The sequence below is a fragment of the Meles meles genome, chromosome X (genome assembly GCF_922984935.1).
Source record: "Meles meles chromosome X, mMelMel3.1 paternal haplotype, whole genome shotgun sequence".
Lineage (NCBI taxonomy): Eukaryota > Metazoa > Chordata > Mammalia > Carnivora > Mustelidae > Meles > Meles meles.
Window position 1 is genome coordinate 14885475 of NC_060087.1, and position 24201 is coordinate 14909675.

Genomic DNA, 24201 nt, shown 5'->3' on the forward strand with positions numbered 1-24201 from the left:
AAGAAGGAAAGCCCTCTGTATTCAAAAATATCTTCCTTATGCTTATTACATGATTCAGAACCATAATTAAAGAGTTGTGTGGGTCTTAAAGACTTTCTTATCTTTAATAATATATAATGGAAACCTATGCATTTCCTGGGAAAGGTAGCATAGGTTAGCAACTAAGGGGGTTTCTAGCCTCATGAATGAGAAGATCCTGCGTAAATGCGGCCCAGGTGTGATGTTTGGAGGCAGAGGGTGGGTGAGGGCAAGGGGATTTCTGGAAGGAGAAGGGGATGCCAAACACAAGTGGGGAGGAAGCCACCTAGGACAATCTTTGCAACTGAACCAAGTAGGTTTGGCTCTATTAGAAAGCTTGTATGTTTTTGTTTTTTTTAAGCATTGAGTTGAGAAGTTAGTTTTTCATAAGAATAACAATATGGAAATAGTAAAGTCAGTTTGGTAGATAGTGATTAAAATTGGTGTTTCTTAAAATAAAAATTTTTAGCATAATCTTAAAAAAAACCCTCACTTCTGGGGTGGGGGGCTGTCTTCCCTTCTCCACCAAGAAGCTGGTCTTGCCATCTGGTATTGCTCAGCCTCTGGGATTAGGAAGTTGTTTCGTTCATCTACTCTTAAAAGATAAATAGAAAATGGTCATTCTTAATGTGAAGTTTTCTGAATATAAACTTTTTCTCCTTTCACTGCAATTTTCTCTCCACATAACATAATTGTTATTAATCTATTGGAATTTTGAAAACCCGAGACCTAGTACTTTTTCAAGATATATGAGCAGATCCATAAATTCACAATAACCATTTATCCTATGTTTTCTCTGCCTAACTGCGATGGTGTGATTGTGTTTTACTGCTCTTTACTGTCTTCTGAGTGATTAGTTTACATATGTTATAGACCATTGTTAGCTGGACTGTCTTATTTGTTTAGGGATTTTTTTTGTTTGTTTTTCCTCCCCCCCCCCCCCAGGGAGGCCTGCGAGCAGATTCAAATTCTGCTTAACCAAGTTTGTGTTCACTTGTTGTCTGTTTCCATGAGATTTTAGTACACTAAGGAATAATAGTTGTAATGTAGTTAGTTACTCCTTTCCATTTAGGAAGTTCACTTTATGCCTCTGTCTCATCTGGGATCACTCCCCAGTTCAGGTACTTTTGTCTCCGTTCTGCCTTAATTATCACTTGACTCCTCTAGTTCACATTTGCAAAGGAAAAGGATCCCAAGGATATAAAGTTCAGTAGACTGATGAACTTTTTGCTTCATGCTGTAGTGATTAGTGGTACAACCCATATCATGAAAGGGGACCTTTGTATCTATCCCCTAATGACTTGGCTTGAGAGATCCCCGGTGGGTGTCTGAGGCTCTCCCTGGGAACCCTCTTTGGGAATCTGTCAAGGAGGATTTGTGTGGTAATAGGCTGTAATTTATATGGGTCTTTAAGAGTCCACCCAAATCTTCTTTTGAAGTAGACAAGAATAGAAATGATAAGTAAATAAAACCTATGGAAGAATCTGCGTTCAGGTCTTAACACCACATAGAATTTAAAGGAAAAGTCTTAAGTGGTTTCTTTAGGAACAGTCTCAGCTGAGTTTACATATATGTGGAAATGTCCTTTTCTCTACACTTGTCTGTGGTTCATGTTTCCTCTATGCAATCCCTTCTTATTGGGGACACTAACTCTACACAGAGCACGACTAACTCGGGCTTCCCAGCATCACAGCTGCCACTTACATACTTTGCTGCCTTGTCCCTGAGGCACATTCACATACCGTGTCTTCTCTTGTCCAAGTTCATGTCTCTGTAGAAGAGGCAGTGGACTCTTGGCATTACGTTGCCCTGCCTGAGTCTCCTTCAGACTGTCCCGAGGTTCTCCTAACCTTGGACCGGGTGGGATGGTGGTGTTTTAGCCTGCCCTGCCCTCTCACCAGTCCTACTTTGCCATCCTTCTCCATAAAAATATAGCTTGGCATTTTTGATGTTTACTTTGAAAAGTCATTTTAACTAAAGAGATTAACTGGTCTGCCAGCCATTTCAGAAGGGTTTATATATAAAATCCTCTTTAAGTGGTTGGCAGTTTAACACAGATTCCTTACAGTTGTGTGCCAAAGAGATCTATGGAATTTTCGGAGCAGTTTCTTATTGTTGTGCTTTGGCAGAACTCCAATTTGAAGACAATTTGATGCCCTTTCTACTAAAGAATTATGTGCAAAGCTCAATGGCTTCAAATTAATACCAAGACAGAAGTTTTTAGAATAGCATTTTAGGCTCTTTGTACTTTTATGGGAAACCTAACTCTTTGATAAATGTTTCTACCTTAACGTTATAACCTCCCTTTTCACATTAGAAACTGTACCTTACGTTGCTATGAATTTGTTCTTCCTAACATGTAGCTTTGTGCTCTCCTCTGAGGTCCATATCTTCCAAGGGTTTCAGAAGCTTTAGCAGCTGTCTTCACTCTTCTCTATCCTTTCCTGGTTTTCTTTGGAGCTTCAGGCATTACACAATATCTGCGTGTGTTATCTCTGCTATTACCCCCTCTCTAGACCTGAAGGAAAAAGGGGAGGAAGTAGAAATATGAGAGCGGGAAATATGAGAGTGGGAACCAGGCAGGAGGAGGCAGCCTGTGAGAGCTGTAATCTGGACAGACAGAGCTGTGACCTGAGTTAGGGTGCATGCTGGCAAGGGGTAGGGAAGACAGCCCCCAGCCCCTTGCACCACTAAGTGCAACTGGGAGTTCGGTGGCAAGAGATCCCGGGTGATGCAGTATGCAGCATTGGACTCCTGAGGCCCTGAGTGGGGCAGGGCAAAATGGAGGACAGGCTGGGGGTTCGGTAAATGGGAGATAACCAGCACACTTAGGTCTACTTATGGGTTACATAATTCACATATTTTTGTTTGGGTTTTTGAAAAGTTGCTTAGATATTTTAGTTAACAAGATATAAGTTGACAAATGACTCTGATGGTTTAAAACCTGATCCCTTTAGGGCACCTGGGTGGCTCAGTCCATTAAGCCTGTCGGCTCTTGATTTGGGCTCAGGGCATGATCTCAGGTAGTGGTGTCGAGCTCCACCCCATGCTCAGTGCAGAGTCTGCTTAAGATCTTCTCTCTCTGCCCCCTCCACTGCCGTCTTGCCAGCGTGCTCTCTCTCTCTTTAAAAAACAAGCAAACAAACCAACAAACAAAAAAACAACCTGATGCCTTAGGGTATGATGACTGCCCTTTATTGATCCGGGGTTAGAGTCAGTTGATATCATTTAACAGAAGATGAAACTTTTGTTTCTTTTTTATTTTTATTTTTTAAATTTTATTTATCATTCATTTATTTATTTAGAGAACGCACACAAGGGGGGGGAAGGGAAGAGGGAGAAGGGAGAGAGGCAGACTCCCTGCCGAGCGCAGAGCCCCCGTGTCACTGCCTGTTCCAAAATCAAGAGTCCAACGCTTAACTGCCTGAGCCACCCAGGTGCCCCGAAACTTTTGTTTCTTTGTGTTTCTTTCTAGATCTAGGACCTGCTGTTTATTTAGTTAGCTCATATTTAAGGGACCTTATTTGAGGCTGCAGTTGTGACTGAACTAGGAGAGATTAGTGACTGCATTTAGAAGATGAGGCCTTCCACAACTGTTACAGGCTGGCTTGGTGTCAGATACTTTTTTTAATATTCTGCAGGATAGGAGCATGGGAAAAGAGCCCTTACCTTTGTTGCCTGAGCAGTGGATTCTCAGGGAAAATGGAAGGCATAGTTTCACAGATTACTGTTAAAAAGGCAAAAAAATGTGACTTTTTTTCCAGTTAGTGTGTGATGGGAACAAAACTCCCCCATGTCAAATCATCTTTAGCAGTAGCGATATTTGCAGCAGAATTTTCTGAATGCATAATAAAAAGGGATCTTTTTATTATGTAGGTTATTTTTCATTTAAAAACATTCTCCTGTCTCAAAGTATAGTTTGGTCCTTCATATAGTTGCAGTTGAACAAACTGCCCTTGCTGTGAGGTGTTTCCGCTTTCCCAAGAGAGGACACGGTTTTCCTCTGGATTTATATTTTTTATTTTAAGTCAGATAGGAAATGAAGCTTTAAATCCTAAAGAAAGCCTTAGTCGGTTTGGAATGATGACGTGTGAGATGATGAAGAAGAGAATAGATTGTGTCTTCTGGAGAGAAATTAACTCTCTAGAGCCCTGGGATCCAGTTAGAGACACATTCCTGTTTAGGGTACATGGAGGCATCTGAAATACCGTAGAAGTATTGCCACTTCTCCAGAACATAAACATTGATCCTCCAACATAGTTTACGTTTGGTTTTAGAGCGTCATTTTCTTTTATTGAGTATATTGCAAGAACTCTCCTTCTTTGATGATACAGACCAAAGACAAAAGGACACTGGTGTCTGTATGTGCTGTGAGTGTGTATCTCTGAAGCAGGCAGTGGGTTTTACAAATAAAAGAGAAGTTCAGTGAATATCATGACCTTCAAGTCTACATGTTGCCTCTGACATTCAAGCATTCAAAGAGTTACCCGGAGTTCGTTACAGCTTAGCTCTCCTCTTCTTATCAGGCATTCCATAACAAACACTCATGTGAGCACCAGCATAGCAAAAACATGTTTTCCCAGATTGTCAGTTAAGAAACCGGGTTGGCTACAAGTTACTTGAACATTTAAGGATATCAAAATCATTTCGGTCAGGACCATTGCTTTGTTGCAAAGTGACTTGATCTAAGCAGCTTATTCTTTATGGTTACTTGTTATTTGTTGGCATACGTTTGAATGTGTAACTTTTTAGTCTTTCAGGTGTTTTAGGGGTGGTGCATGTGTGTGTCTTTTTTTAAACAATACTTTTTGTGTGTCTGCTCTTGAAGGAAACTGATACCCTTCTTTTGTTTTTACATAGAAACCAAGCCAGCAAAAGTGCTGCTTTGCAGTCTCACCACAGATCCAACAGCAAGGACATCCAGAACCTAGGTGTGGGTCTGCCCCGGGCTGACGAAGGTCTTCCTGCCAATGAAAGCTTCCTAAACGGAAATCTTGCTGGAGCTACTCTTAGTCCCATGCACACCAAAACCTACCAAGCAAGCAGCCAGCCTGGTTCTACCAGCAAAGATCTTACCAACAATAACATACCACATCTTCTCAGTCCAAAAGAAGCCAAGTCAAAGACAGAGTTTGATTTTAATATTGACCCAAAGCCTTCGGAAGGCCCGGGCACAAAGTACCTCAAGTCAAGCAGCAGATCTCAGCAGAACCGGCACTCATTCATGGAAAGCTCTCAGAGCAAAGCTGGGACACTGCAGCCCACTGAAAAGCAGAGTCGGCATAGCTACATTGACACTATTCCCCAGTCCTCTAGGAGTCCCTCCTACAGGACCAAGGCCAAAAGCCACGGGGCGTTGAGTGACTCCAAGTCTGTGAGCAACCTTTCCGAAACCAGGGCCCAAATTGCAGAGTCCAATACCAGTAGGTACTTCCCATCCAGCTGCTTGGACTTGAACTCTCCCACCAGCCCAACCTCCACCAGGCACAGTGACACGAGAACTTTGCTCAGCCCCTCGGGGAGAAATAATCGAAGTGAAGGCACTCTGGACTCACGCCGAACCGCAACCAGGCATTCTAAAACCATGGAGGAGTTGAAGCTGCCTGAGCACATGGACAGCAGCCATTCCCATTCTCTCTCTGCACCTCATGAATCCTTTTCTTACGGGCTGGGCTACACTAGCCCCTTCTCTTCCCAGCAGCGTCCACATAGGCATTCCATGTACGTGACCCGGGACAAAGTGAGAGCCAAAGGCTTGGACGGAAGCTTGAGTGTAGGGCAAGGAATGGCGGCCAGGGCCAACAGCCTGCAGCTCTTATCACCTCAGGTACAGCTCGGACCTTTGACTGGATCTGTTGGCTCATCATGGGAAGGTGGTGCAGGGGTGTGCATAGGGTCAGTCTGCAATTTTCCCTACTGTAGGAGGTTGTGCTTTTTTTTTAAGGGAAGCAATTCTTGAAGGACTATCTGTTAAAAAGATTATTTAAGGCCCACTGTTGAGTATTCAAGAGAACTCAAAAACCTTGTTTTTAGAAATCTGCTTCTTAAATATTCCTTTCTGGCATATTTTGTTGAAAGATCCTATTTTGATTTATTACAGAGTTCATCAGTTATATGGGATAGTTTTTAATTTTCTCAAAGTTTAGCGTGATTTATAGAGATTTTCTCTAATCTTTCCAGACCACATTTGCTCAAATCAGACCCTTTTACTTACACCTTACTCAATATTTTCACTGAATTGAAAATTTTCTGATTTTTCTAGAACTATAGGCCAATTTAACTTCAGGCCAAAATAAACATTAATTTGCAGTCTTTTGGATTGTTTTTAAATCTCAAGACAAAATTTTTTCCTCATGCTTCCTCCATCTTACTGATTTTTCAAACTCTAGATCTGCTGACAGTAACCTGTTTAAAAGAAGTAGCATTCCTACAGCAGAACACATGTTTTTTAAATTACATTTTCATGATATGAAACATTCATCTGCATCAAAGAAAGGGTGGAGATAAGCCAATGTCAGAAGGAGAGAAGAGTTTGATGTAAGGGGAAGTACTCCCCTTGTCGAAGATATGAAAATAGGCTCATCAGACAGTTCTGTGTCAGAACTCCAGAAAATATGGATGGAAGACGTAATGGGAGGTTTAGCTGGGTGCTGAAGATGGGGTGGAGGTTGCCAGTAACAGCAGTCAGTGTAGCGAAGTAGCGAAGAGCTCGGGTTGGGAAACCAGGCTGACCGGGGTTTGTGTCCTAGTTCTGTAGCCTGCTTCAAATGATGTAAATTTGGGAAAGTGACATAATCCCTGTTCGCCTCAGATTCCTCATCTGAGTCGTGTCATAAGCTTCCAACATCGCATATAAAGCACCATGCCCTGTGCCTGGCAGAGAGTGTCCAGCACATTTTAATTGTTGCTGCTTCTGTGATGGTGGGGGCTGTTTTCGCGACTTTTAACACTCTCTCTGTGCTAGGTGTTCTCAGAACACTCGAAAGAGTCTGAGGTAGGGTTCTTGCCCTTGATAAACTTCTCTTCTCTCAGGGAACATTAAATTATACATGATAACAGTGAAATAATTAAGAAGCAATTTACTGTGGCACTGGCTATAAATAGGAGTTGAGAACAGGGAAAGATCAGGAATGGAGCTGTTAGAAATGGCTCTGGGAGCAGCTGAAGCTCTTGCTCTGAGCTAGGCTGTAGAGAGAAGTTTTGGATGGTTAAAGGATGAGGATGTGTTCGGTATTTACTGAGTGAGGCCCCATGGTGGGCTGTCCTGAGAAAGATGAAAGATGAAAAAGGTGTAGCCCCTGTACTCTTGAGTGCATGTTGGGGCACGTGCCAGGGATCGGTCTTGGCGGTACCGTGAGGCTGTGTGCCCGTGCCGTGCCAGAGGAGGAGTCAAGATGGCACTGTGCCAGTCCGGGCAGGACTTGTGGAAGCTTCCCTGGGAGGTGGCGTCTGAGAAGGGATTTCTGGGGCTTAACTAGGGGGAGAAAGTGGAGTCGACCTGAGGAAGGGCTGGAAAGAAGGGCAGAAAAGAGGAGGAAGCTAATAGAGACATTAAACAGCATGGGGTGCTGAGGGGATTGCAACTTGTTCCTCGTTGCTGCCGTGAAAAATGCAAGGTTTGAGGTCGCTTTTGCCAAAAATCATTTTGTAGATGAGTGTGCTAAGGATCTAAGAAGTTAGGTGGGTTGCCCCAGTTTGCCCAAATAGTCCAAGGTGGAGCTGGGATCATGAGGCAGTGTCCAGGTCCCTAGGCCAGCGCTCTTTGCACTGGATCATGCTGACCTGTTGAGGCTGAAGTGACCCTGGGCCTCTAAACAGAGCTATCCTCAATGAGGTTGGAAAGACTGGTCGGTGCCCAGGTAAGAGGAGGAAGAGCAGGAGAGGCATACTTGCGGGTGGAGGCAATGGCACATGGCGGAGATGCCATGATTGGAGTCAAAACAGTGGTCGGAGGAGTCCCTCTAGAGAAGAGAGAAGCCCTAGGGCCTAGAAAGATCTCTAGAGCCTGGCAGCTGCCCGTAGGCATTAGATGGAGGTCAAAACCAGGTAGAGCATGTTAGCATGCAGTGTAGTGTAAATAGAGGAGATGTAAGAAAAATGAAAAGCTGTAACTTGGAGAAAGGACAAATGGACTGGTTCTCAGTTCCAGAAAAAACACTGTGAACATGGTGGAGACAATCTAATTATAAATGGTTACTGTGGGCTAAGCACAGACCCAACTGTTACAGAATTTTAAGTCCAGTTCAGGAGGTACAGTTCCAAGCTGCAAGATAGTACAAGTTTAAAGGCACAAAGATGGCAGCGACCAAAGCCATGAGTGAATGATGAGAATCACTCCCTTACAAAATATTGTGGCCACCTTCAAGAGGAAGGGGACCGAACTGGCACTTTCACTTAAGAGTTTAAGTTAGATATAAATCATTTGTTTTCTGAGAGACTTTTCTAGAGGGCTTTGTGAAGTATACAGATGCTAAAATTCAGATGAGATCTTATCACAAATTAGGAAGAAGAAAGGCTACCCTGGATGATTTCCTCTCCAGAATATTCTTTCATAGTACATTTAGGGAGTGAGGGCTACAAAGACAGAGCAAATCCTACGTAAAGTTTAAATAAAATGTTTTTGATACATCACGTAAGGCTCAGGATACGACTCTGTAAATTAAGTAAGGCTTGGTAGTTTTGTTCCTTAGTCTTGTTTTCCTCGAGGGTAGAAGATGCCACTTTCCCCCTCAGTGAACACCCTTGTGGACCAAGGCTGCTCTTAGCTTGTGTCTCACCTCCTCGAGGGATAGGCAGTGTCTCCTGAGATGTGTGCTGTCCTGATCATGATTAAGGAAATACATGAAATACAAGTACTGTTATCCTGGAGGAGATTAAGAAAACTTTAAGTACATAAAATTACAGCAATTAGGGAATTCTAAGACAAATGATAAAGCGTACTGATTCTCTTCCATGATCTATCCAAAGAACATTTGATTTCATCTGAATCTGCCATTTAAATGAAAAATAATTTTGGATCTGCATAGTTCCTTTTGGAAAAATCTGCTAGGGAAATCTTGGATTAACTAATAGAATCTAATTAGAGTGCCACACAGAACCATGACTAGATATTAGGAAGATAATTTTCTTTGTTTTTAATAATTAATTGAACTATTTTCAGGGTAATTCTTTCCCTGCTTGCCTTAACTTTAATGAGAATTTCACTTTCCATCTGTGTGACATTTGTTTGAATTATTTTACATTCATCAGATGATTCATTGTTTTATGGGACAATTTGTGTTTTAGCCAACTACCATTTTTTATTTTAGCTGGTGAAGATACTAATTATGCCAAATAAAGCCCATGGTGATTTAGGTGATTTTCATCCCTAGGAACAGGACACTCTTATAAATCCTTTTAAATTTGACTTCCAGCCTGGAGAACAGCTCCCTCCAGAGATGACTGTGGCTCGATCTTCCGGTAAAGAATCTTCCAGAGAAGGCACCACTTCATTCCATGCAAGGCAGAAGTCTGAGGTCTGAATTCTCCACAAGTTGCTAACTTTTATGATAAAACTTGTCTATAAAGAGTGGTCATGTGACATCATTACAGCCTATCTTTTAAAATTTCTTCATACCTAGTCTCCCACAAATAACTTAAACTGGCTTAATAAGAAGTTAATTAGTTTTCCTCATGCCATTATTCTGAGTTTTCTCTTTAAAAGATCCTGGAATGGGGTGCCTCAGTGGCTCAGTCGTTAAGGGTCTGCCTTTAGCTCAGGTCATGATCCCAGGGTCCTGAGATTGAGCTCCCTGCTCTGTGGAGGGCCTGCTTCTCCCTCTCCTACTCACTGTGCTTGTGTTCTCTCTGTCAAGTAAATAAAATCTATTAAAAAAAAAAAAAAAAAGAAAAAGATCCTGGAGTAAATTGTGGGTCAGTTACTCACTAAGTTCATAGGCCACATCGTCATTGCTCTACTGTTAACTTTTTATAAACCTCTTTCTTGTCTCAGGGTGGAGCATATCATGACCCCCACTCTGATGACAGCACCGCCCCCAAAGAAAATAGACACCTGTACAACGACCCTGTTCCAAGGAGAGTTGGTAGTTTCTACCGAGGTAAGCCCAGCCCTGTGCACCCACCAGGGTCCTCTCTCTCTCTCTCTCTCTCTCTCCCTTCCCTGTACCTCCAGCCCATGCCTTCCACTACACTTCCTGCCTTGACTTCAGGTCAGCGCCATCCTTGTCTGGGCTGTCGCCTTCCAGCACTTCTCCCTGCTTTGGGTCCTACTTTCTTAGATCAGGCCCTCATGGCTTCTGACTTGGGTTCTTTGAGTAGCCTCCCAGCTGATCTCTATTTCCCAGGGTTGCCATCAAACCAGTCTCTGGAATGATAATTTTGAAGCTGTGTTCTGGCCATCCCACTCCTTCATTCAGTGAAGTCCTAAAGTACTTATTGACGTCACCTGTGTGCCCAGTGCTGGTCTAGCTTAGAACATGTCAGTGAACAAGACAGCCAGAGGTCTCCACCTGCACAGAGTTCACATTCTCACAATGAGAAGACTATACACTAAATATAAAAATTACATAGAGTGGTAAAAGATAATAAATGCTACAAGGCAAAAACAGAGCAAGGCATCCCACTGCCTCCCCCCAGTCCTCCATCTCTCACCTGCTGACAGTCCTCTGGTGGTTTCCCATTGACATCACAACAAAATCCAGATTCCCCACGATGACTTTCCAGATATTCCATGCCCTGGCCCTTGCCATCCTCCCCAGCTGCTGCTCTTCCATCCTGAAACCCACTCCTCCCCCTGCTTGGTTAGCTTGTTTCCGTCCCATTTAAGGTTCCACTTTGAAGTCCTCTGCAGTATGTTATCGTCCCTCTCCACCCAAAGTGACATGTTTTCTTCTCTGTTCTAACCATGGTTCCTTGTCTAGCCCTCTAACATGACACAGACTACGTGGTGTTGATTCTTTGTCTGCATTTTTCTCTCACAAGGTTGCAAGGCCCTTGATCATGTTTTCCTCTCTTACCTTCATTGACTAGCACACTGCCTGACAGTTGCATAAATATTTGTTGACTGAATGAAAGAAAATCTTCAAGTGTGCTTGCACAGCCCTAAAAATGCACTTCGGTGGTTAACCGACAACTAAAACAGAGACTTTGGAGGCTGTATGGATTTAGGAGGTGTTGACAGAGAAGGGCATCCCCTTTGAAGAGCTATGTAGCAGTAGAGGGAGAGCCCCTCCAGAAGTCTAACAGCAAGAGACTAACAGCAAGCCCATCAGGGAAGGGGCAAGGTCCTGGGTGTTTCATAGGCTCAGCCTCTTAAAGCCTCCTAAGAGTCATCATGACCTTCTGCAGTCACCCTCGCCCACATCCCTTGACTTTTTGCTATTCTGTTGATTTGGGGAGACAGCTGGAAAGGGACAGGAAGTGGGGGAGAACATGGGCAGCTGCTTGGTCACCTTAACTAGGAACCTGAGCTAAATAAATGTATAGAAGTATTATTTAGGACTAAATATGTATTGATTTAGGGTACTAGTTCCTTCCCAGCCCCATTTGAAAAAAGCATAGGGCATTGAATATGCCTTTTAATGCATCTGGTTTTTTCTCATGCTGTGGTTACTTTAGAATCTTAAGGGACTAAAATTTTAATTCAGATTAAAGTTAGGTAAAATATTGTAGTGTATATGAGCAAATGTCTTTTTTCTGTCACTGTTAAGTTTTACTTCCAAAATGGACCATACCTGTGTTATTCCTATAGAGATCTGGAGTACATACTTTAACATAAAATGGTAACAAAGTTTTGATTAATTAAGAAAGACAATTTTGTTTTGATTGCAAGTGAATTAGTTTGTATCAGCAAAGCCCCTCATTTGTCTTCCTCGTAATGCACTTCAGGGTTTGGCAGGTAGAACATTTTTATTTTAGAAAGTCCAGAAATAGAAGGAAGAGATTTAACCAGGTGAAACATCTGGAGACATCTGTCATTTTAGTGATTCTTCTAAATCCAACTGGGTAAAGATTTAGCGTTATCATTGAAATGACAGATATTTCCAGAATACTTCCTATTTTTAGTCCTACTGGTCAAGAGGCAAATGAAATGGTGTCATTTATCTTGATACTCAGCCTGTATAGTCCTTTTGTGATGAAATTTACAATATATTTTGATTTATGATCGAGCTTAGAAAGTGACAAAAAGGGGCACCTGGGTAACTCAGTCGGTTAGGCATCTGCCTTCCGCTCAGGTCATGATCCCAGGGTCCAGGAATCGAGCCCTGCTTGAGACTCCCTGCTCAGTAGGGAGCCTGCTTCTCCCTCTCTGTCCTCCTGCTGCTCCCCTGCTTAAGCTCACTCTCTCTCTCTGTCAAATAAATAAAATCTTAAAAAAAAAAAAAAAAACAAAAGAAGAAGAAGAAAGTGACAGAAGAAGATAGTAACAGCAAAGAGCAAAAAAGGTATTTACCCACTTACGTTGTGGTTATCTTTCTGTTCTTTCCTGGATTGAGAACTTAAAAATGGTTTTTGTTTTGTTTTGTTTTTTTTGCAAATAACCTAATTTCTTTAGAATGTAGTTTAAAAAAATACAAAATTGACTCTGTGCCTCCGAAGTATAAGGCTTACAGCACAGTTAATATATTCTAGCACACATATTGTTAAAAGAGTCACTTCAGAAAATCTATTCACTGAGAATAGATTTTGCATAGTTGAGTCTATGTTGTAAGAAAGCCTGTTTCAGAGAATGCCAAAACGGTGAAGGGGGTCTGTCCTATTCATACTTTTAAATATTTTAAAATGTTCTTCATTTTATCAACTGACAAGTCAATTTATGCTTTGACTATATACTGCCTGATGTTAACTGACCCTTGCAAATTAATGTGATAATCAGTGGGGGGAGGGAGAATGTTGCCTGGAATGCCTCCACCCTCAGAAAACACAAAAGTTATATAAAGGGCAGAGGAAGGTTTTGATTTACTTGTTTGTTTTATTTGCGTGAGAGAAAATGCAGTATAACCAGTTAAGAACTGCTTCGGCCAAAAAGTACATCAGTGACTGACTTTTTCTTTATTTAGTGCCATCTCCTCGTCCAGACAATTCTTTCCATGAAAATAATGTATCAACCAGAGTTTCTTCACTACCTTCAGAGAGCAGTTCTGGAACCAACCACTCAAAAAGACAACCAGCGTTCGATCCATGGTGAGTATTTTGATTTGTTCTTATTCTCCTTTTTTCTAATTGGAGATTCGAGATTTCAAAGAATTCTGGATACACTTTCTAGCTTGCTTGCTTGCTTTCTCAAGAGAGATTGTTGATAAGGAAAACTGATCTGTCATTATCTGTAATGGTTTATTTCAAGTTCAGCATTTATATTAAATATCATGTAAAAGAAAAAATCTGCTGGGTCACTAAATGCCTCACATTAGGCATTTAGTGACCCAGCAGATTTTTTCTTTTACATGATTTTTTACAGATTTTTTCTTTCACATTAGGTCGTGTATCTTTCACTGCATTCTGATAGGAATGCCATCTTCACTGTCTCTTGTTATCATATCACAGCACTTGGTTGAGCACTTGGTGTGTGCTGGCTTACTCGGTCCTCACGTACAGCCTTAGGGGTGGGGGCAGCTCCCATTCCACAGATGTGGAAGCTGTAGCCCCGGAAAGGGAGAGCACTTGCCTGGCGTTGGGCAGCCCTTAGCAGGGAGAGGGGAGCCAGGATCTAGGCCTACATGGAGTCTTGACTCCAAAGCTTATGTTTTTTACCTCTGTGCCACCTGACGTACGTTCAGGCGAAAGGAAAGAAACGGAAGGACACCCTTTATGCTACCACCAAAAAAAACAATGGTAGTCAGAGGCTAAAATGATGTGCCAGTTGTTTGTCCTTTTTTATCTTCTTTGTGTCATATGTCGTAAAAATTTAGGGAGAGTTATATCAAGTATTAAGTCTCATCAGCAGATCTGTCTGGGGAGTAAGGACCTTTTTAAAAAAAAAAAAAAAAATTAGTAACATGGACTTTATACTCTCAGCTGCCCAAAGAGGACTGCCCAGAATCTAGATGTGAGGGGTGTTGATGTGTACTTCATAAAACCACTGAGTGCTCTACTTGGAATAAAGTGGCGCATCACCATAACACTGCGAATTTAGAATAGGGCCGTTCTATAGGATTCCAACTCTGGTGTTTATTGCTGGAAGTCACAGAAGGGTTTTACATCCCTTGGTGCTCCTAACCTGTGCAAGGGTGCAGTTTTTACCCTGCTGGCAGGATTGTATCGAGGTTTTAGTGCTTCCGTGCCCTATGGTAAAAATAACTTCATTAATTTAAAACCAGTAGTAAAAACAATGTTTTTAAAGCTATAAATGTTTTCATTTACATCCATTGCCTTATTTATTAAATGAGAGTTTTAACATTAGTGACTAAGAGGTTGGACTCTGGAAATAGGACATCTTGATTAATGTCACCTTCTGTCGGTGTGACTTTAACCCCTGCCCCTCAGTTTCCTCATCTGTAAAAATAAGCCTACGAATACTACCTCCCTCCCAGGATTAACATGATCACTAAACGGGAGAAAACACCAGGAGCACCGAGAGCAGTGCCGGGCACACTGTGACTTGTTACTGTTAGCTGCAGCAGTTTTTATCATGGATGTCCTCTAACTTCAGTATGACTTATCACATGTCTCCCCTCCACTTCCTTCACTGAGAAACTTTGCTGCATTCTTTTTCCATGTGACTGTAGACCAGCTCTCCTATACATTAACCTGGGAGCACAGGTACAGCTTGTAGTTACCGGCTTGGACAGTTTTCAAGTGAGACTTTCATAAGCCATGCGAATAGCGTCTCAATTGTGAGACTAAGGACGTAGAGAAGAAATCGTTTTTCCTATTGGATGTTGCATAATGGAGTGGTGATGATTTAAAAGAGAATCAACTACGGGGGCGCCTGGGTGGCTCAGTCATTAAGCATCTGCCTTCAGCTCAGGTCGTGATCCCAGGGTTCTGGGATCAAGCCCCACATCAGGCTACCTGCTCAGCGGGAAGCCTGCTTCTCCCTCTCCCACTCCCCCTGCTTGTGTTCCCTCTCTCGCTGTCTCTCTCTCTGGCAAATAAATAAATAAAAATCTTAAAAAAAAAAAGAATCAATTACAGATTAACATAGTTCTATCAAAATCCAAATGTGGGATAGGTAGTATTAACAACATTGTTTCTGTCTTTTGGATAGTCAGTTTGAGTGGAGCTTATTTAGGTAAGGTATATGTAGAAACCTGAAAACAGTTGTAGTTTCTGTTTTTGTTTTTAAAGAATTAACAGGCATAATTGGAATATTGGACTTTAGACAAGCCTTCATCAAGTCATCCCTACTTTGATAATGCTATTTTGAAGTTTGGGAGAGTTTCAGAATTACCAGTTTGAATTGCAGTGTTCTTTTGTTCCCACTGCTCCTCATGTTAATGGTGCTGTGATACACTTCTCCTTCGGGCATCACAGTCTAACTTGGTCTAAGTCATTCATTGAACTTACCTTAATTTTTTTTTTTTTCTTGAACAAGAGATCTCATTCACCATATTGTGTATATTTGAGACAAATGCAGCTTAATAAGGTATAAAAACGTGAACAAGCCTTGCTATGGTAACATAGTGAGTCGCTCTTCCTAAATTGTCACTTGCCTAAGGGCAGTCTCTTTCTCCTTGATAGTGGTGGTTCCATTTCTTTTGGGACGAGAATATTTGTAGAGTGTACTCATTGTTGGAATGGAAAGACTAACTTACTGCATCATATTTTAAAGTAGTTGATACTGTAGTATAACATCCAGAGTGGCTATTCTAGCCATCTTAGCTATCCAGAGTCCAGCCAAGAACTGGGAGATAAGCCAGAATATCTCAGAACAAAAAACAGAGTTAATGTAGTCAGATCCATCTTTACTAATGGGAAAACACCTCCGCCCTCCCTATAAGCCTGTTGACTCTTTTATTTTTCCCTTAAGATCTTATTTATCTATTCTAGAGACAGAGAATGCATGTGCACAAGCAGGGGGAGGGGTGTCAGGGAGAAGGAGAGAGAATCTCTAGGAGACTGCGCTGAGCGTGGAGCCCTACGTGGCGCTCCATCTTGTGACCCTGAGATCATGTTCTGAGCCGAAATCAATATTCGGTTGCTCATCCGACTGAGGCCAGCCAGGTTCCCCAAAGCCTGTCTACTCTTATGCACAGTTTTAGCAGTTGGCACTGAGGTTGACAGGCAAGAAGTAATCCTGGGCAACAGTACAGTGTGAAGAGGGAGAAAAATCCCAAATAATAGCCAGGGAGAGGAGATGGGTATTTTTGTCTTTTCTCAGGCTCCCGGTAGGAATATCATTTCTGGCCTTCATGGTTTCATATGTAGAATAGATACCCATGAAGCATATAGATTTCTAAAACAGGCTGTTCTTAACTTTCCTTAAAAGGGCAAAGTGTATAAAATACCGTTTGTAGGAATCCCAATAATTAAGGTAAGTGAAGGATTGCTGTCACTGCACAGCCCCAGACTTTCTCTTCTGGTTAAGTTATGAATATATTGGCATCCATTACCGCCTGCCACCGTAACTCATAAAATGGTTCACTGGTTGTTTTCCTAGACATCAGCTGACTAGTTTAGTCGCATGGCCAGGGGAGGGGGGTAGCAGGGAAGGAGTCACGCTGCTGTACCCTCTGGCGAACTTGTGGGTATCCCATCTTGAGTCTCTGAGCAGCTTCACGTCTCACTCCTTGTTTTATTTTTCTCTCTAGCCCCAACACCTCTAACACCAGGCCCACCACATACACTGGACTCCATAAGTGTTGGTTGACTTCCATTCAGTCAACTTTAGTTCCTTCCTTTTTTTTAGGGGAGTCTTGCATTCTCTCTCTCCTCCTAACCCCTTATAAAACAGCTGTTGTGTTAGAGGATACCAGAGTAGGGGAGGTTGCTACCCTACCCCCACCCTAGCTGTTTGATTGGCCGTGGATAATGTGCCAGGTGACTAGCAGGGTGGTCCTTCTCAAAGGTCTGTACTTGAGATGAATGTGATCGTCCATTTGTCCTTCTCTCGTGCTGCTCCTGTTGGACCGTCTGTTGCCTCTACCAGGTATAATCATAGGGTCCAGAATTCACAGATGAGATAAGTTATGGTATAGTACCCGTTGTAACTGATCTAGTCTCTGTCTTTATTCTTTTGTACAACACACAGGTTGTGTTGTGTTCCAGGTGCCTGTGTTCCAGGCGGCTTCTCTCCGCCTCTGCCTCTCTCTCAGTCTATCTTCCGGGCTTTCTCCCTCTATTTCTCTAACTCTCTGTATGTGTATGTTTCCATGTAGCTTCTCCCTTTCTTTCTCCTTTCTCTGTCTCCCTTTTCTCTCTCTCTCCCTCTCTCCCACTTGCATTCTTTTTCTCTCTGACTTCCTTTTTGTGTCTTTCCTGATACACGCACACTCGTGCTTCACTCGTAGCTTTCATCTTTGTAGTTCAAGGGTAACTTATTTCCTTCTTTGCTTTGGTCTCTGGGATCTTTCCCTGCCTGAGTCTTGGCCCCACCGCTTCTGCTCAGTCTCAGTCTGAAGATGTTTTCCTCATCATTCCTCCTTTCCTTGGGCTCTAGTTTATCCAGTGTCTCTGGAAAGACCCTACAGAGGGTCTCTGATCTTCCTGCATTTTATGCTCACAAGGAACTGCAAACCCTGGGCTTTTTGTCTTCCTGCTGTTTCTCACTCATGACCCTTCTCATTGGCCTCCCTCACTTTCTTCTTACCGGATAGAGACTTTTCTTCCCATCCCAGATCTGTTCCTCGTAGGATTAGTGTCTCAAAGCCTTCTCTTGCTCTCACGCCAGCATTAGCATTCTTACAGTAATGCCCATTCCCATCCTGAGCTTACAGTCCTGTTAAATGTCTCCCCCTTAAAGATTTCCTAGATTGGCAGAAAGCACTTTTACTATTGACCCTCAGCAGACCTTGGAGATTTCATTAGACTTATGTTCTGATCGGGTTAAAAAAAAAAAAAAACTCCCTGTTTATCTGAATACTTTGCTGTGCTTCTACGTTAGGTGCAGACCCCATTATGGAAGGACATAAGCTGTAACATAAGCAAATAGTTCTTTAACTTTTGAAGTTACTGTAAGGCATTAAAAATAGTATTGGTGGTTGGTCTAGATGCTATGTGAGGTTCAGTTCTGAGAGTTGTGCTCTTGTGATTCCAGCGAACTATACTGTATTTGCTGTATTCCTAAGAACCCGAACTTTCCACTCTTCTGTTCTTACCTATGCCATCATATCTGAAGTTTTCTAGCGTCCAAGATTATAAATGTATCATTCTGAGTTCTAATGCTACCTATTTTTATTGGTTGTGTTGTATTGTGAAACTTTTCACTTCAGAACTTGGAACTGTCAATGATTGTAGGTCCTAATGAGTTTCAGGACCACTTAGGCCTACAGTCCCAGTTTTTACTTCCTTGGTATTCCCATTAACTTTTAGGCTAGACACTTAAGAATAAATGATCATTGCTCCTTAACAGAGTTATGTTTTCCTGTTTTTTAATCTGTTTGTCCATCTGTCTCTCTTTTTCTCTCTTCCCTTGTTGTCTTAGATCTTGAGTTTTGGGGTTTTCAAATAAATTTTCTGTGGTTTGTACAACCTTTTTATTATATCTGTAGTACACATTTGATGTTGAAAGTAAAAAGAAGAAATAATAAATCACCAATAATCTTTCTACCCAGAGATGGTAGCTGTTAAGATTTTATTTTGTTTTATTCCTGCCTTTTAAAAGTGTGTGTGTGTGTACACATATATGCCTTTTTATTTTAAAGATTTACTTATATATTTGAGAGAGAGGGAGAGCACAAGCAGGAGGGGCAGAGGGAGAAGGAGAGAGAATCCCAAGCAGATTCCCTGCTGAGCATGGAGACCAATGCAGGGCTCAATCCCATGACCTGAGATCATGACCCGAGCCGAAACCAAGAGTCAGATGCTTAACCAACTGTACCTCCCAGGCGCGCATCTTTTTTTTTTTTTTAATACAATTAGGATCATATTATGTAGCAAGTTTTGAATCTTGTAGTTTTTCACTTAGTATTATATTTGTATTCCTTTAGATTACTTGAAGTTTTTGGAAGATATGATTTATTTTTGATAGCTTTGTGGTGTTTTCTATCCCGTGGTTCTGTAACAGTTTATATAGATGTTTACTGTCTCCACATGGATTTCATCAAGAATGCTACTTGCTCATTATCTTCTTAGATATTGTAGTAACTTCATCACCATTGCGTGTTCTAAAATCACCAAATATGAATGAACTCTCATGTTAATGTTTGGCTCTTGATTTTAGGGAATAGCTAATAGAAGGAATTCAATCATTTGAGAAACTGGTTTTGCACAGTCATATGTTAAAATTCAAAATAGAGCCCATGGAATGTGTCTTTTTGAAGAGCAACACCAGTTGAGCTGCTTTTTAAAGACTGTAAATGAAATTAAGTAATACAGGGCCTTTGTTAACATACGAGTCAGCAACTTAATAAGGCCACGGTGTTCTGGTTGCTCTCTGTTAATACCTCCTATTTGTGTTAAAATACCTGGCGGAGTCCTTGTGGCATGAAGCGTAATGGTGGCCATGTGTTCCGTTAGAAGCTCTTTTTCCTTGAGTACTTTGTATTGAAGCATTTGTCTTGCCCATGTTCTTACTGGATCTATTTTTCACATTAGTTCCAATAAATATTTTATGAAGGAATTTTTCAGTTTGAGGCCATTTTTACTTTTATTTACACTGCTTCTGTGGCACCATTTTTTTTTTGTTTTGTTTTGTTTTTTTTTATGTTCATTATCTTGGCAAGCCGCTAATTATGAACATCTCGAGCTGGTTTTAGAAAGGTAAATAGAAAAACAAAGATATTGAAAATGTTTCAGCTCTTTCCCTTGGAGGGTGATGAAAAAGGCATCCATCCTTTAAACTGTGTGCTTTTCAGACTCTCCAGTGCTGAGGTTTTCTACAGCATGAAAGTGGTCCTGCAGCGCAGTTACCAGATCGTTTGTAATAATGCTCAAATGGCCAGTTCAAGTGAGCTGTGCCAAAGGCTAATCATTAACCATGGCTGATAGATTCAGTCCCCCCCTGTGCTTTTTAGAGGCTCTTCACCTACGTGCTTGATTTGTCATGGCTGTTTGAATCTGGTTTCATGCATTTTTTAGTTTTCATTGTACTTGTCATAGAACGGCAGGAGAAAGATTGAAAGATCAATATGATAAAAATGTCTTCCCATTTAGGAAAAGTCCTGAAAACATTAGTCATTCCGAACAACTCAAGGAAAAGGAGAAACAAGGTTTTTTCAGGTCAATGAAAAAGAAAAAGAAGAAATCTCAAACAGTAAGTAGATGACTACTTTCTGTATAGAGTGGCACACGAGTCTGCGTTAGTCTGTGGGTACTTGACATTTTGGATGTGGCAATGAAAGTGAATTATTTTCTTATTGAGATTTGACATGCGTACATTGTATATGTGTCTTTCTAAATTCTATCCAACTATCCTCCTCTCACAGAGCCTTTTCTAGATTCCACAGACTCTCCAGGAATAGAAGAAATTTAATTTGGATGAGAGAGAGCACTAACCTCTCTCGGTAAACATCCATGTGGATTTATATTCATGTAGAAACTATGAGGCTGCAGGGTTTTTTCTTTGGAGATTAAACATGTGTGAAAACTTAGGAAATGGTTTTGCTGTTTGCTTAAATCTTGAAATTTATAACTAACCATCATTCATTATGCTTCCCCGGCTGGTGTTCCAGTTGCCATGTTGACAAGTGCATTTCTGGACTGCATAATCACAGAGAGGAGAATAGTATTTGACATTTCAGGGCTTGCTTTAGTAGGAAGACTTGTTTATCTTGTGACTGAACTGTGAAATGGAACCAGTCTAATCTCCTGGGAGCCCTTTGCCTGAACCAAGGTTTGGCTCCATGGAACCGTGCACATCACATCACTGAACCACCCAAGCAAGGATCCTGCTGGTTAGTGACGTGAGGAAACATGGGAAAGCCAGGCCTCTGGGCCAGCAGGAGACTCTTCACCCACGTGAGGCCTGCTTCCCCCTTTGCTTTATGGTACTTCAGGGCCAGACAGTGTTGAGTCAGCTATTTTAAACGCTTTTGTTTTCTATTTCTCCTTCGTACATGATTGACTCTCATTTTTTAAAAAGGAAAAAAGATTCTAGGATTATGACTCAGTGGTAAGTAAAGATGAGATAGATGATTAGCACAAAATGTAATACCCAAAGTAAGGGTCATAGGTGTTCTGGAAGTATTAATAAAGACCTTCCTAGATCATGTTTCTAGATTATTCTCTCACTTGCATATTTGTGAAATTGATGTATTTCCTTTTAGAAAAACTGAGAAAAAATGATCATTTCTAATCTTACCACCCTATCACACTGATCTTATTATTCTATTACAACTAGCATTAGGATTTTGGTATATTTCCTCCTAGCTTTTGAGTCTGTACATATGTTTGTGGAAAGAAGGTGGTTCTTTAGTTTGTTTTAAATAATAATAATCCTTGTACAATTTTGTATTCTGACTTTCCTAGTATATCTGTCGATCACTCATACCTATAATATATATATTACTACACAGATCTTATTATCTTCATTTTAATGGCTGCATAATATTTCCCGAAGCATTCACGTTTTTTAAAAAGCTGCCTATATCTCTACCTGAAATTCACTTAAAGCAAAATGTCACATCAAAATGCCACTCAGTCAAATATTGCTACATTTGTTATTTGGATGGGATGAACAAAATAGACTTGATTTATTAAAGTGGAAAAGCTTAAAATATTTAAAGTGCTAATACAATAAAACTGTTATCATTGTCTGTAGAACATATTTATCCATCATGAACATTGAACTTAGACTATCTCTCCTAACCCTTGTTATTTTTATTTTGAGGTTTTTGTTTTTGTTTTTAACCTCAGGTCTGTAGCCACTGTGGGGTAATTAAGTGGAAGAAAGTAGCAGGAACCAAGGAATTGAAGGTGTTTTGTGTATAGACTTGGCTTTTGATGTCTGTCTGCATTAGACTAACATTAAACCTAAAGTCCCTAGCTCACCAGGGCGTGAATTGAGTGTATACATGTTGACTGACTCTGTTATTCAGGATCTGGTTCAAATTTTAGATTTTCAAATAGCATAGATTAGGGCAAATAAGAAAATAATTATTCTCCAACATCCTCTCCACTCAAACTTCTTTAAGGTTTGTATACATTTCATTTTCCATATGTAAAGTAACTGCAAACTATATAGGCCACAGTGTTTTAAGCCTCACAAATCAAAAGTTGTGCCTCTACATTTTTTAATTAAAAAAAAAAAATTTTTTTTTTGAGAGAGAGAGTGCACAGGGAGCGAGAGAACCCCAAATATGCTCCACAACCAGCGCAGAGCCCAAAGCAGAGCTCAGCCTCAGCAACCGAGATCACGACCTAAGCCAAAATCAAGAGTCAGACGCCCAACCGCCTAAGCCACCCAGCCACCCTAGAAGAAGAATTTTTTTAAGGACTTTGGTTTATAGAGTAAGATTTCCAAAGAGCTCTCTGTATTTTGCCCGACCTCAGGCTCCTAAGCCTAATGTGACGTCAACTCTGCCTCCTTCAAGTAAGCGTTGGAACAGAATTAAAGTTACCTTTTTTTCACTTTCTAGAACTCAGCAAAACGAAGCTAGGTAAACCAGCTTAGAAAGATTTAAAGCTTTGTGGCCTTTGCATAAAACTAAAAAAAAAAAAAAAAAAAAAAGGAAGGAAAGAAACATGTGCCCAGTGCATGTAAAGAAACAGGACATTTTTAAACCTCAGTGGGTCCTAAATCTAGTTGTAACACCTTTATTTCACTGATAGAGGACTGCCCAGGCAAATTGTAACCTGCCTGAAGTCACGCGATCAGTCAGGAGAGCTAGAGGTGGGTTCTCGTAAATAGCAGGCCCGGCTCTGTCCCTGCCACAGGCCCATCTCCTGGTTGAGAGCCTCTGGCCCCTGATTCCTGGGAACTGTCCTGTGGCTTCCTTAGCGATGTAAGTTAAACTCTTCCCCCAGGATCCCATTGTAGGAACAGGAACCTTCAATGGGCTATCTTAATTGAACGGCTTCATACAAGGTGGTCTGAACACCCTCATATATGTGCTAGTTCTCTAACAACTGAGCTCTCCGAAACAGGGAAAGGTGGTGCCAAAAAATAATTCTGTATTGCAAAGGTGCCTGCTTTGACTCAAGCAAATCTGGAAGCCGCCTTGGGAAATCTGGCTTCAGTTCCATATCCAGAGTTACATAAGCCCTCAGAGCATATGGTGACTTCACCAACTTGGTAATTGTACCCTAGTTAGTTAGTATCTCAATTGGTAATCGTGCGTCAATTTAAAGATTGAACTTTCTGTTTTTTCACTTTGAAAACCTGTATTCTGAATGGTGCCACATATTTTCCCTGGAGTGAATATTTCTTTAACAGCATAGAACCAGGCTTCTTCCATGATGGTAGACCATGTGATGTTTTCTGGTTCAAGAGTTGACCATGTTGAAAAGGGTTTGCTGTATCCTCTTCTCCCCCTCTCCCCCATAGGCAGATCACATGGTCAATGCTTTAGTCGCTGAAGTCCTTTCTATCAATTAGGAAAAGATTGACGTTCATCAGTAGCTGTTTAAACACAATTCTTTACAATAATCTTATTCCTCAGCTCAGTGTGACTAGACGTACGTAGGTTTCTAGGCATTCCTATTATAGGTAAGGATCATGACTGCATGTTCTCTATATACATTGAGGTTTTTGCAGGTTTTGAATTTATTTTGTTGGCATCTCCATGTCCAGGTGAGAAATGACACAGAACTCCTCTAGGTGCACACAGCACAGAGTTTCCTTAAGTGACCATTAACATTGAACAGTATCAGGGCTCCCAGGGGCTAGGAGTTTCAGTAAGAATACCCTTCTTTTTCTTCTTTCTTTCTCTTTCTCTCTTTCTTTCTTTCTTTCCTGTTCTTTCTTTCTTCCTTTTTTTTTTTTTTTTTTTTTTTTTGCAATTAGTTTATTTGTATCTTATATTGCAGACAGATTCCACCAACGGGGAGAATCCAAGCATCAAGAAATCCCTCTTTCCTCTTTTTAATTCAAAGAATCATTTAAAGCATAGTTCTTCTTTGAAAAAGCTTCCTGTAGTCACTCCACCC

General features: G+C 41.2%; 1 protein-coding gene across 2 annotated transcripts in view; it reads left to right on the forward strand.

Moving 5' to 3' along the window:
• CDKL5 (cyclin dependent kinase like 5) overlaps positions 1-24201 on the forward strand; it is a 203354-nt gene that overhangs the window by 174940 nt on the left and 4213 nt on the right. For both annotated transcript variants that reach the window (XM_045996416.1, XM_045996417.1), the window contains exons 12-16: positions 4879-5845; positions 9432-9533; positions 10010-10115; positions 13077-13200; positions 20269-20368. In XM_045996416.1, coding sequence (XP_045852372.1) covers positions 4879-5845; positions 9432-9533; positions 10010-10115; positions 13077-13200; positions 20269-20368 — 1399 coding nt within the window. The remainder of the gene's footprint in view (positions 1-4878; positions 5846-9431; positions 9534-10009; positions 10116-13076; positions 13201-20268; positions 20369-24201) is intronic.